At 41.2% G+C, this 14565-nt stretch overlaps 1 protein-coding gene across 2 annotated transcripts in view; it reads left to right on the top strand.

The window, feature by feature from the left end:
* Positions 1–447: 447 nt before the first annotated feature.
* The window catches only part of ube3d (ubiquitin protein ligase E3D), a 73738-nt gene continuing 59620 nt past the window's right edge, over positions 448–14565 (top strand). For both annotated transcript variants that reach the window (XR_005632963.1, XM_039747839.1), the window contains exon 1: positions 448–628. Coding sequence is in view for 1 of the 2 variants with exons in the window: in XM_039747839.1 (XP_039603773.1) it covers positions 528–628 (101 nt within the window). In the remaining variant the exon portion in view is untranslated. The remainder of the gene's footprint in view (positions 629–14565) is intronic.

Below are 14565 nucleotides of genomic sequence, written 5' to 3'. Positions count from 1 at the left end.
TATTGTATTAAACCACAATGTGCGGATCTGACGGTTAGGGCAAAAATTTGTAAGGAATACTTAAAAAAATAAGTTAGACGACCGCTGTGCAATTCACAAAGCAACCCCACGCATTTGGGGCTGAGACGCGTGCATCCCGTCTTGTGCAGTAGGTAAAACAGCGTCTGACTCGGCCTTTTTTTAAAAAAAATACATACTTTCCCAAAATTATACTGCGTGCCTGATATTTCAAGCAGAAAAGGCATACGTTTAGGTGTCTTTATCAGATAGACGAATTGAAAGTTCTTGGCTTTCGTAAGCGACCGAGTTTTGCAAGAAATGCCCACTCGGTACAAATTAATAATTGGCAAGAGAAGCGCCCTCCCTATCGTCATATCCGGTTTCATTGCCGTTCGAGATTACAACTTCCGGGGTATCCGTAGCCGCGGCTCTTGATTGGTGCAAGAGTGTCTAGTAGGCGAAGGCTGGGAAAGCAAAGCGTGGTCTGTGTTGATAGTGGATTTGTGTGTAGACGATCGACTAATTTGATGTACAGTGGACAGCTGAATAAAATGAGCGACTCTGCTACTCAAAGTGATGTTTTCTTGGAAATAAGAAAGAAACTACAGAGCTGTCTTTTAGTATTAAGGTAACCTGCCTTTAAGTTATTTCTAAATATATTTAACATGTTCTTTGAAAGTTGTAGTCCCTTAGTGACTTAGCTTCATTGTCATGTATTTTAAAAGTATGTACTGTGAGTTTTGGTTTTTCATTGGCGTAGTGGGTGACGTCCTTGTCCATGTGAGATCCATTCGTCTTTCTCGTGCTTTAGTTTACGTCTGGGAGCTCAACTTTTTAAAGAATCGGCAATTCCACATTGGACCCGCATTAGTGAGGCCATCCTTTTGGTTTGGCCAGTTTCCAGTGTTTACAGAATACAGTATGTCTCAGTCCCATTCCACACGTAGTTGGATAAATGGATTTGAGAATACAGTACATTTATGTAAAAGTAAATAATCAAATTTTCTGCTACATATTATTATAAACTTTTTAAATCTATAAGCCAAGATTCTGTTTCTTTTTTTCTCATTACTTATCGTATTTATTTGTCTAATTGAAGTGGTCCACAGCTGACACTTTAATTTCAAACTTTTAGCCTTAGCAAGGTTTTCAGTTGGGATTTAAAGAACACACACTCACTGAGCCAATTATTAGCACACACTTGACTTAACACTTGAGCACCTGCATCGTTTAATTAGCCAATCATGTGGCAGCAGGACATTGCATAAAATCCTGCCAATGTAAGGCAGAATCTTCAGTTAATGCTTACGTCAAACACCAAAATGGTGATTTCGACTGACTGTGGAATGATTGTTGGTGCCATGCGTGCTGGTTTGAGTATTTCTGTAACTGCTGATTGCCTGGGATTTTCACAAACAATAGTCTCTTGAGTTTTCTCAGGATATTACAAAAACAAAATACATCCAGTTCTGTGGATATAAATGTCTTCCTGATGAGTGTGGTCAGAGGAGAATAGCCAGATTGGGTAGAGCCAACAGATAGGGTAAAATAACTGATAATTACTCCATTTAACTGTGGGGAGCAGAAAAGCATCTCTTAAGTCTTGCTGAAATTTGACGTATAATAATATAAATATCTGGAGTCAACTGTGAGTGAATTTTGTTTAAAACTGGGTTGGAACAATTAGATGACTCCCTGAGTGTCACATTTCTAAACCGATCCACCACCTCATGAAGGTGGCGCACAAAGGAGCGGTGATTTTGAACTACAAAGATCAGAGTTGCTCTCACTAACCTTGTCTGACATATAGCAAGCTTTTGATTACAATGAAAAGTCTTCTAAAAAACATATTAGACATATAAATGTGTGTCACATGTACAGAGAGCCCCTCTTTGAACTGCCACCTTATCGTGGTGGAGGGGTTTACATGTCCCAATGATCCTAGGAGCTCTGTTGTCTGGGGCTTTATACCCCTGGTAGGGTCACCTTTGCACGGTCTTTTCCCTCGCCTGCACGTGGGTCACTGGGGACCCTCTCTGGAGACAGGCCTGGAGGTGGGGCTTGATGGTGAGTGCCTGTTGGCCAGGCCTGCACCCATGGGGCTCACCACCTGTAGGAGGGACCAGTGAGGTGTGGTGCAGTGTGAGTTGGGTGGTGGCCGAAGGTTGGGACCTTGGTGGTCCGATCCTCGGCTACAGAAGCTGGCTCTTGGGATGTGGAATGTCACCTCTCTGAAGGGCAAGGAGCCTGAGCTCAAGGTCGAGAGGTTCCGGCTAGATATAGTCGGGCTCACCTCGACGCACAGTTTGGAATCTGGAATCAATCTCTTTGAGAGGGGCTGGACTCTCTACCACTCTGGAGTTGCCCCCCAACTTGGAGTCTGTTCATTGGGGTTTACCCCATTCAACGAGAGGGTAGCCTCCCTCTGCCTTCGGGTGGGGGGATGGGTCCTAACTGTTGTTTGTGCGTATGCGCCGAACAGCAGTTTGAAGTATCCACCCTTTTTGGAGTCCCTGGAGGGGGTGCTAGAGGGCATACCTTCTGGGGACTCCCTCGTTCTGCTGGGAGACTTTAATGCTCACTTGGGCAATGAGAGTGAGACCTGGAAGGGCATGATTAGGAGGAATGCCCATGTGAACCTGAGTGGTGTTTTGTTATTGGACTTCTGTGCTCGTCACGGATAGTCCATAATGAACACCATGTTCAAGCATAGGGGTGTTCATATGTGCACTTGGCACCAGGACACCATAGGCCTCAGTTCAATGATCAACTTCATGGTTGTGTCATCGGACTTGCGGCCACATGTCTTGGACACTCGGGTGAAGAGAGGGGCAGAGCTGTCAAGTGATCACCACCTGGTGGTGAGTTGGCTTCAATGGTGGGGAAGGATGCTGGTCAAGTCTGGTAATCCCAAATGTGTTGTGAGGGTCTGCTGGGAATGTCTGGCAGAGTCCCCTGTCAGAAGTAGCTTTAACTCCCACCTCCGGCAGAACTCTGACCACGTCCCGAGGGAGGTGGGGGACATCGAGTCCATATGGGCCATGTTCCATGCCTCTGTTGTTGAGGCGGCTGACCGGAGCTGTGGCCGTAAGGTGGCCAGTGCCTGTTGTGGCGGCAATCCCCAAACCTATTGGTGGACACCGGCGGTGAGGGATGCTGTCAAGCTGAAGAAGGAGCCCTACAGGACCCTTTTGTCCTATGGGACTTTGGAGGCGGCTAATAGGTTCTAGCAGGCCAAGTGGAATGTGGCTTCGGTGGTTGCTAAGGCAAAAACTCGAGCGTGGGAGGAGTTTGGGGAGGCCATGGAGAATGACTTCCGGACGGCTTTGAGAAGATTCTGGTCCACCATCCGGCGTCTCAGGAGGGGGAAGCAGTGCAGTGTCAACACTGTATATGGTGGGGATTAGGGAATCTCAGGAATGAAACTGCTGTAATTCCCAGGAATCCGGGAACGGCCAAGTTCGCATATATAGCATGTAAAAGTATAAAAATTGGTCAAGAAATAACAGAGTTATAGTTGAAAATAATTAAGTGGCACGTTTTTTTGGCCCACGGTGTAGTGTGTTGCCGATTAATTCAGTCAACAACAGACCAGCAGCAGTCAGTCTCCCGGCTCCGACTAAGACTGAGCACAGTGGACTGGGAGGAGTCCGCACTCTGCAGCTCACGTATGCTGGGACAGGGCAGACTTCATTGACGTCTGTCAGACAACATGTTTGAACAGCAACTTGAAATTGCAATGCATCAGTCTGTTGCATCCGCATTATCTGTGCCAAGAAACTTGCCATCACAGAATGATGACAAGAAACTGGATGCATCATTGAAAGCTGAAATGGCGGTGTTTCAGACCAACGGCAAGCGCGTGCATTGTGTAGAACAAGTGTATCGGTATTTGATGACTGTGCCACCTATTTCAGTAGAGACAGAGCATGCTTTCTCAGTGGCTGGCTTACTGTGCACGAATGTGCACTCTCGCCTGGACGACCGCATGCTGGACACGTTGTGCCTTCTATGCTCTTATTACCGCAACTAACTAGATACATGTACTTATATGACAGCATGAACTGGTTGTAGATAAGGTTAGTCTTTTATTGGTGTCAACATATTGCAGTAGTTTTATTAACACTAGAATTACCATAGCCTACGAAAAAACTCGTAAATCCGTCCCACCTTAAATCGCTTCTTAAAATCGTTCACAGCTCTCCACCAGCGCCCTTTGTCATCTAAATGTGCTGATAAAATCAGGCTGCAAGCAGCCGGCTATACCATCCCCCCCACCGACTTAAAACGTGCACAAACTTCTCCCAGATCATGCCTTGATTGATTTTCTGGGAGTGAAGTGGAGTTTTAGATTGGAAATAATAGATCGTTGTTTGGAACACACGCATTTCATGTCTGCTCCGTTTCTACAGTAATCTGTGTAAACACATTGTTAAAACAGAAACTTTTTTATATTCTAGTAGTATATGACAAAATGTAGGCATAAACTATATAATGTATGAAGCCTGAAGTCCAAATATGAAAGAAATACTTTCACAGAAGGTACAAATCTAGCACAACAATTACGCTTTTATTCAAAAATATAACTGCAAAAACAAAAAGCCGCCTTAACATGCGACATTGACACCTGTTTATTATGACTGCCTCGGTGGCACCCTGTACTTTTTACAGACGAGAGCAGGTTCACCCTGAGCAGCTGTGATAGACGTGAAAGAGTCTGGAGAAGACAAGGAGAACGATATGCTGCCTGCAACGTCGTTAAACATGACAGGTTTGGTGGTGGGTCAGTGATGGTCTGGGGAGGCATATCCATGGAGGGACGCACAGACATCTACTGCGTAGGAAATGGTGCTCTGACTGCCATAAGATATCGAGATGAAATCCTTGAACCCATTGTCAGACCCTACGCTGGTGCAGTAGGTCCTGGTTTCCTCCTAATGCACGACAATGCCCGGCCTCATGTGGCAAGAGTATGCAGGTAGTACCTGGAGGATGAGGGAATTGAAACAATTGAACGGCCTTCACGATCCCCTGACTTAAACTCAATAGAACATCTGTGGGACATTATGTTTCGGTCCATTAGGCGCCGCCAGGTTGCTCCTCAGACTGTACAACAGCTCAGGGATGCCCTCATACAGATCTGGGAGGAAATGCCACAAGACACCATCCGTCGTCTCATTAGGAGCATGCCCCGACGTTGTCAAGCATGCATACAAGCTCGTGGGGGCCACACAAGATAGTGAAAAGCATTTTGAGTAGCAGAAATTAAGTTTTTGAAAAAATGGCCTAGCCTGTCACATCTTCATTTCACTCTGATTTTAGGGTGTCTACACAATTGAGCCCTCTGTAGGCAGAAAACTTTTATTTCCATTAAAAGACTGGAGTTCAAGTATCTCGTGGTCTTCTTCAGATCGACAGAGAGATCGACAGGCGGTTCGGTGCAGCATCCACAGTGATGCGGGCTCTGCATCTGTCTGTCGTGGTGCAAAAGTAGCTGACCCGTAACGCAAAGCTCTCAATTTACCAGTCGATCTGTGTTCCTACCCTCATCTATGGTCATGAGCTGTGGGTAGTAACCGAAAGAACAAGATTGCGAATATAAGCGACTGAAATGAGTTTCCCCTGGCAGGGTGTTTGGGCTTTCCCTTAAAGATAGGGTGAGAAGCTCAGTCATCTGGGAGGGGCTCAGCGTAGAGCCACTGCTCCTCCGCATTGAGATGAGTCAGATGAGGTGGCTCGGGCATCTGATCAGGATGCCTCCTGGACACCTCCCTGGTGAGGTGATCTGGGCACGTCTAACTGGGAGGAGGCCCTGGGGAAGACCCAGGACATGCTGGAGGGACTATGTCTCTCAGCTGGCCTGGGAATGCCTCGGGATTCCCCCAGAAGAGCTAGAAGAAGTGGCTGGGGAGAGGGAAATCTGAAGAGGATGGATGGATGGATGGATGTACAGAGAACACATTGCACATTTTAAACATAAATATTACTTGATAAATGTGAAAAACTTTTCTGTAGACAGATTTATGGATTTTCCCCATTTTAGATTAAATTGTGGCCCCATGAGGCTACAGATTGCATAACACGTCGATCCTTGAGGTGGGTTCCATTCCTGTAATCTAAGAACAGAAAGCTGAAGTTGCAGTGAGCACAGGTTCACCAAAACTGAACAGCTGAAGCCTGGTCTGAGGAATCTGAATTTGTATTGAGGCACACATATAGTATGGTCAAAACTGGGCTCCTTCAGTGTAAATCCATCCTGCCTTTTATCAACAGTCTGGGCTGGTGGCAGTGGTTGTTGTGTAATGGTATGGGGAATATTTTCTTGGCACACTTTGGGAATTTTGGTACCAATTTAACCACCCTTGAATGCCATATCCTGTTTGAGTATTGTTGTTGACCAAGTGCATCCCTTCATGGCCATAATTTACTGATCTTCTAAAGGCTTGGCCTTTCCAATCCCTAGATCTGAATTTAACAGAGCACCTAGACAATTGGTTCTTAGACTCAGTCCTGGGTACTTCTTGTTGCTGCAGGTTTTTGTTCCAACCAAGTTCTGTTTTTTAATTGGACTCCTAGATTAATGAAGCAAGTTGTTATTTTCCAGTTTTTATGTTTTGGGGCCAATGTAGAATGTTACAGTCATATGAAAAAGTTTGGGAACCCCTTTCAGCTTGCATAATAATTTACTCTACTTTCAACAAAAAAGATAACAGTGGTATGTCTCATTTCCAAAAACATCTGAGTACTGGGGTGTTTTCCGAACAAAGATTTTTAGTGAAGCAGTATTTAGTTAGAAATTAAATCAAATGTGAAAAACTGGCTGTGCAAAAATTTGGGTCCCTTGTAACTTTGCTGATTTGAATGCATGTAACTGCTCAATACTGATTACTTGCAACACCAAATTGGTTAGATTAGCTTGTTAAGCTTTGAACTTCATAGACAGGTGTGTCCAGTCATGAGAAAAGGTATTTAAGGTGGTCAATTGCAAGTTGTGCTTCCCTTTGACTCTCCTCTGAAGAGTGGCAGCATGGGATCCTCAAAGCAACTCTCAAAAGATCTGAAAACAAATATTTTTCAGTATCATGGTTCAGGGGAAGGCTACAAAAAGCTATGTCAGAGGTTTAAGCTGTCAGTTTCAACTGTAAGGAATGTAATCAGGAAATGGAAGGCCACAGGCACAGTTGCTTTTAAACCCAGGTCTGGAAGGCCAAGAAAAATACAGAAGCGGCATATGTGCAGGATTGTGAGAATGGTTACAGACAACCCACAGATCACCTCCAGAGACCTGCAAGAACATCTTGCTGCAGATGGTGTATCTGTACATCATTCTACAAGTCAGCGCAATTTGCACAGAGAACATCTGTATGGCAGGGTGATGAGAAAGAAGCCCTTTCTGCTCTTACATCACAAACACTTGTTGTATGCAAATGCTCATTTAGACAAGCCAGATTCATTTTGGAGCAAAGTGCTTTGGACTGACGAGACAAAAATCGAGTTATTTGATCATAACAAAAAGCGCTTTGCATGGCGGAAGAAGAACACCGCATTCCAAGAAAAACACCTGCTACCTACTGTCATATTTGGTGGAGGTTCCATCATGCTCTGGGGCTGTGTGGCTAGTTCAGGGACTGGGGCCCTTGTTAAAGTCAAGGGTTGGATGAATTCAACCCAATATCAACAAATTCTTCAGGATAATTTTCAAGCATCAGTCACAAAGTTGAAGTTACGCAGGGTTTGGATATTCCAACAAGACAATGACCCAAAACACAGTTCAAAATCTACAAAGGCATTCATGCAGAGGGAGAAGTACAATGTTCTGGAATGGCGATCACTGTCCCCTGACTTGAATATCATCAAAAATGTATGGGATGATTTGAAGCAGGCTGTCATCCAATTGAACTGAACTGGAGAGATTTTGTATGGAAGAATGGTCAAAAATACCTCTATCCAGAATCCGGACACTCATCAAAGGCTATAGGAAGTGTCTAGAGGCTGTTATATTTGCAAAAGGAGGCTCAACTAAGTATTGATGTAATATCTCTGTTGGGGTGCCCAAATTTATGCACCTGTCTAACTTTGTTATGATGCATATTGCATATTTTCTGTTAATCCAATAAACTTACTGTCACTGCTGAAATAATACTGTTTCCATAAGGAATGTCATATATTAAAAGGAAGTGGCTACTTTGAAAGCACAGCCAAAAATCCAAAGAATTAAGATGGGTTCCCAAACTTTTTCATATGACTGTATGAACTAAAGACATCCCAAGCAGGAAACTCCCAGTGATAGTGAGTAATACCCAGAAAGCCCACTAGAGGGGGGAAGACCATCAAACCCCAGCCAGTTAAAGAGGGCAATGGAGAATCTTTATATGTAGATTGATTTTTTTTGTGGCATTACTCATCAGATTCTTACAGATGAAAAGCTGAAAAGAACACCTGTATTCTGTATTTGTTATCATTGTCTGCTTGTTGTTTTATTTGTTATTGTCCAATGCGTATTGACATTTCATGTTACACTTTCTATGAAGTGAGTTAAGAACCTTTCTAAACAATAGTGTACAGCACAGCAAACAACAAAATCCACTGGCAGAACAATAACTTTGCATTCCTGAATCACCACAACTGACCAAGAATTTCAAAGTCAGAAATAACTTTAGTATCATGAATTCTGATCTGATGCAAGTAAGTGCGAATCTGAAACCCTAAAATACCTCTAAAGAGTGGGCAGCGCTAACATCGATGTAGTTTTAAAAGGTGAGCAGAGTGGCATCTAGCTGTTTAGCTATCTCTCTCTTCTTCATGAGGCTGTAGTATCTTGTCACTGTGTTAAAACACTAATGTTCTTTGTTAGTGTGGTGTTTCACTTTTTTAATATTTTTTCTAGCAAGTCATTAGCTGTTCCTATTTGAATTAGTTTAGCAGCTGTAATGCGCTGTTTTGGGCAAATAAAAGTTATCAGACAATGAAGATGCATTTTAATGGTTGGTATTGCCAGATACATCTCTTGGATATGCTTTGATGCATTATTAGTGATGTTTCAGAGGTTATTAGGGAGGTTTTGGGACGGGTCTTTCAAAATCAGACCTCCTCACTCCGGTGACCCAACTGGACTTCCAACGTGACCTAGTGGCTTTCTCTACGGCTTCAGTAATGTAAAGTGTGGCCCTCCTCTTTAATGCGTTGCTGATTCCCAAGCCTGTTGGAACTTTTATAGAATGACTGCCCTGCAGAACCCTGACAGCCCACCTTAATTAGCACACAATGAGCCTGCCAATCTTGGCTGCTACACTAGATTCTGGTGTTTAGTAAGTTTCCTGTCGTGGGCCTCCTTCATGCATACTTCCAATAGTATAAATGTAATCCACCTCTATTATGTAAGGATACAATCAATGTATGAAGCAAGTATTAAAGAGGGTGCATTGAGGAAATGAACCCATCATCAATGGCTATATGTAACATATTGAATACAGATCATGAGGGCAGCATTAAAAAAGGTCCACAGGCCTTGACTTTGATATCCCTAGAGCAGAGAAATGTCAGTAACAATTCATAATTATTGAAATACTTGTTTATATATTTGTCACTTTCTTAAAGATTTGTACTGTGCTTATTATTTGTTGCTATGTGTCATAGAGCATATATTTTGGTAAGAAACAAGAACTACATAATTAAAATGGTAATCAATATTTATAAATACACCTCAAGAATTATGATTGTCGAGTTAATACGCTGAAGGAAAAAATGCACCTGTATGAAATATAGTAAATGTACACTTTAACAGTAAAAAAAGCTGTAGTGCAATTTTTTTTTATTTTTTTTTTTATATAAGCCTTGCTTCCGATAGGTACATTACAGAAGAATTAAACAATATGATAGTTTGTAATTATAAGAAGCATTTTATTTTTTATGCCATTTGTATTATTGATAAATATTTGTGTACATATTTTATTTGAATGTATTTTAAGGAAATTTTGTTTTAGCATTTTTATGGTCACTGGGCAATAAGTCCACATAATTTCATTTTGTTAATAAAATATGAGCAGCTAACACTTGTGGATATTTAGTTTAATAATAAAAATACACTTTGATATAGACTTCTATGTGTCTGGTTATGCAGGAGGTTAGTGCAGTAAGTTTTTTAAATGGGTAAAGGAAGGGAAATTGGAACATGAAATCAGTTATCAGTATTAGCCATAAACAACACCTGATTGGAGCATCCCTATATTTGTTCAAATAACTAACAAATGAACTCTTTGCTAATCAGCAGCTCCAAAATCGGTATACTAGTAAGTTTTCAGCCTTGATTTGAAAGCAGAAATCAAGGAAGCATCTGTTATTTGATGTAATTTTTTTCCTTTGAGTTTTCCTCAAAAATGAATCATGATCTGACTTTTGACTCAGTTACAGGGTGTCTATTTTGTTTGCCAGTAAGAGTGGCAAACCTTCAGCTTTGTTTTAGATGTTCTTCCATGCTTGCAGTGTGCTACACTTAAGATTGTTTTTTGTTTGCTTTAGTAGCCACTGACTGTGTTTTTGTTTTTGTAATGCTACACAGGCTGTTCATGGAATAATGCCATGTCTATGAATCACTTTCTTCTGAATTAGTATTTCTTAAGCATTTTGGAAAACAAAGAAGGTAGAGTATATGGGTTTAAGTTATACCCAGCATGTTTTGCTTTTGTTTAGCAATTGTGGTAACCAGAAAAATCAATACGGGCTTTGCATTATAGCTATCAGGTTATATGCTGTAGAAGTCTCAAAGTCATATGTACAAAGCAGTACTAATACTCCATCTGTCGTGTTATTGTTGGTTTAAGGGCTGGAGGTGATCCTTAATGGTGGTGTTTGTTCATATCCCGTAAATAGGCTTGGATGTGGAGTGTATATGTTTTCTGTTGTTCATGTATTTCAGCTTCTTACAGAACCTTATGATTTCTTAGGTCTTTATCTTTTGTTGTTTGAGGTCTAAAAATTTTATCCTCTCTTGATAATAAAAAAAAACAATCAGCTGACTGTTAACCCTTTCTTTCAGGAATAAGAACTTGCTGCTTTCTCTACTTTGCGTACCTGATTTACCTTAGTGTGACAAGAGTATGCATCACCCACTCCAGAATCTGTCGAAAGGTTCCCGATTTGTACTTGCTCCTCAAATTGAATTTAAACATGAAATAGATGTAAAAAAAACATGCTGAAAATAATATGATTGAACAAATTGATCCATCTATCATCTTTCCAAAATGATGAAAGAACAATTAATGTAAAAGATCAAGATTTTAATATTGCTATATGATCTTTTGCAACTGTACACTGACTGTCATTTCCTACACTTTAAGGCAGTGGCCTATTCATTTAAAAGTTTGATTTGAACTATCTAACATAAAGGCCTTTTTTCTGTTTGCTATATTAACCACTGATAATAACAATAAATATCAAAATAACAGAAACGTAAATGTAAGTGTAATCCTCTTTAATAAAACCCCTGTGTGCGACCAGGTGTCAGTGTGTGTGTCTTCTGGTGAAGTGCGCATGCGTGGAGCCACACTGCACATGTTCAGTCTCTTCCTGTGCAGAGAGAGACAGAGACAGATAGACAGACAGACAGACACACACACAGGCGCGTGCCAGACAGACAGACAGACACACACACAAGGCGCGTGCCAGACAGACAGACAGACACACACACAGGCGCGCGTGCGCCAGACAGACAGACACACACAGGCGCGCGTGCGCCAGACAGACACACGCATGCGAGACAGACAGACAGACACACCAGACAGACAGACATACACACCAGACAGACACACACACACACGAGAGACAGACAGACAGACACACACACACACACACACACACGAGAGACACAGGCGTGCGTGAGACAGACAGACACACACACGCAGGCCTGCGAGAGAGACACACACAGGCGTGTGCGTGCATTGTTGCAGTGTTACTTTTCTTGGTTGTTTATTAAATTACAGATTTTTCAAATGTTGATTTTTTCCCCTGTGCTTAAAACTCATTAAAAAAAGTGTTTTTAGCGAGCGGGTCATAAGGCTGTAGCGCAAACTCTTGCAGTGTTAGTTTTCTCTGTTGTGCAAGGTTTTCTTAGTGTTATTCAATGTTTTTACATTTAGTTTACTATTACTCTGTGAATTCAATGGTATAATCTATACTAATAAAAGGCAAAGCCCTCAATGAGTAACTCACTCACTCACTGACTGACTGACTCACTGACTGACTCACTGACTCATCACTAATTCTCCAACTTCCCGTGTAGGTAGAAGGCTGAAATTTGGCAGGTTCATTCCTTACAGCTTCCTTACAAAAGTTGGACAGGTTTCATTTTGAAATTCTACGCGTAATGGTCATAACTGGAAGCTATTTTTCTCCATTTACTGTAATGGAGTTAAGCTCAAAAGCCGTGGGGGGCGGAGTTTTGTGTGACATCATGACGCCTCCCACATAATCACGTGAACTGACTGTCAACGCAGTACGTAGAAAACCAGGAAGAGCTCCAAAAAGCGCTGAAGAAAACATGCATTATATAATTGAGAAGGCAGCGAAACAATAAGAAGCGAGCGAGTGACATATACAACCATATTCATGAGTGCTGGGAAACTTCGATGCATGTACACCGAGCGGCTCACGCGAACTGATGCAGTGCGCTGACAAAAAGCAACAGTTCCAAAGAGTGCTAAACAAAAACTGAATTACACAATTGAGAAGGCAGCAAAAAAATATGAAATGTCTGATACATACAAGCATATTCATGAGTGCAGCTACTGCGGAAACAAAGCACACGGTGGAAAAAGTCAATGTCCCGCTAAAGGAAGACAGTGGGAAAAGAAAACCAGTGCATGCAGTGTGTCAGGTCTCAGATAAAGAAGACAAGCTGTTTATTGATGCAGTAAGAAACGAATCGATGAATGAAACCTGTTATCTTTACAACGATTGACAAACACGGAATGTAACTTGAACACAACACATCCTACAAATACGAACCTGATTGAAAGAAATAATGATGATCAAATCCTGGTATGCACTGAGTATGTACGCGCGCTTCACGATTCATTTTACCCTCGCATCCCCTTGGTTTGAGACATATGAAAAAATATGCGGTTAACGCAGAATCATGTTACATTATTTTTAAAATGTTTCCTTTTCTTAGCACAAGCACAGCTGAGAAGCTTAGATGCATGTACTCCATAACAAAAAATAACGCATTTAATCACAATTTCTATTCCAAGCAAAGGGGAACTTTTGTCAATGCATGATTTCCTGGTACATCGATTACATTGATGCACACATCAGAGCTACAAAAATGTTAGAGTCGGAATAAAGTGCGTTCCTACGACTGATCAGAGGAAAATTTCATTTCAAAAGACTACCTGAAGGAAGCCTTGATAAAAGCATGGTTTTGTGCACACTGAAAAGCAAGAAAAATTAGATGCATTACAGAAAGCGGACTTTGTGGCTCTTACTGGGGATCATTGGACTTCCGTGACCGTTAGTAATTCTAATTACATCTAATTACAAAATGTTCAATGATCACACTGTTTTAGCCTAATGTACAAAATAATTTTGGCTAAGGTTTCTCAGAGTTTAAAGATGAAGCTGGTCAAATTACCTTTTATGTTTCTGACTTATTTTTCTAAGAAGAAAAACTGCACTTTATGTTGAAATTTTGGTTGTTATTATTTAAAGACAATACCATTCTGAAAATGTACTTAAAGTACTTAAAATACCAACTTATTTTTATGTCTGCCCAATTTTATCCAGGGATGATATTTTTGTTTCTGTTTTGAATTGAAATGCAGTTTAAAAGCTTTTTTTTTTTTTCAGAAATTAAAAGAGCTTGAGTTTACAATATTCATGTCCATGTCTATTATTTGATTCTGTCGCCCACTAAAACCCTTTTAAATTAAAAAAAATAATTTGCGATTTGGGGCAAATTTTCATGTGTGATATTACATTTAATTAGATTAATTTTTTTAATCGAGTCCCACCCCTAATATATATATGTAGATATATATATGTAGATCTGTATATATACACTGTGTGCACAATTATTAGGCAAGTGAGTATTTTGACCATATCATCATTTTTATGCGTATATTCCAACTCCAAGCTGTATTAACTTGAATGCTTATTGGATTTAAGCACGTCAGGTGATGTGTATTTGTGTAATGAGGGAGGGTGTGGCCTAAGGAGATCAACACCCTATATCGAGGTGTGCAGAATTATTAGGCAGCTAGTTTTCCTCAGGCAAAATGGGCCAAAAGAGATTTAACTGACTCTGAAAAGTCAAAAATTGTAAAAAGTCTTTCAGAGGGATGCAGCACTTTTGGAATTGCTAAGATATTGGTGTGTGATCACAGAACCATCAAACATTTTGTTGCAAATAGTCAACAGGGTCGCAAGAAACATGTTGAGAACAAAAGACGCAAATTAGCTGCCAAAGATTTGAGAAGAATCGAACGTGAAGCTACCAGGAACCCATTATCCTCCAGTACTTTCATATTCCAGAGCTGCAACCTACCTGGAGTGCCCAGAAGTACAAGGTGT

This window comes from Polypterus senegalus, chromosome 3 (assembly GCF_016835505.1).
Source record: "Polypterus senegalus isolate Bchr_013 chromosome 3, ASM1683550v1, whole genome shotgun sequence".
NCBI lineage: Eukaryota > Metazoa > Chordata > Cladistia > Polypteriformes > Polypteridae > Polypterus > Polypterus senegalus.
This window is presented reverse-complemented; position numbering and strand designations above follow the sequence as displayed.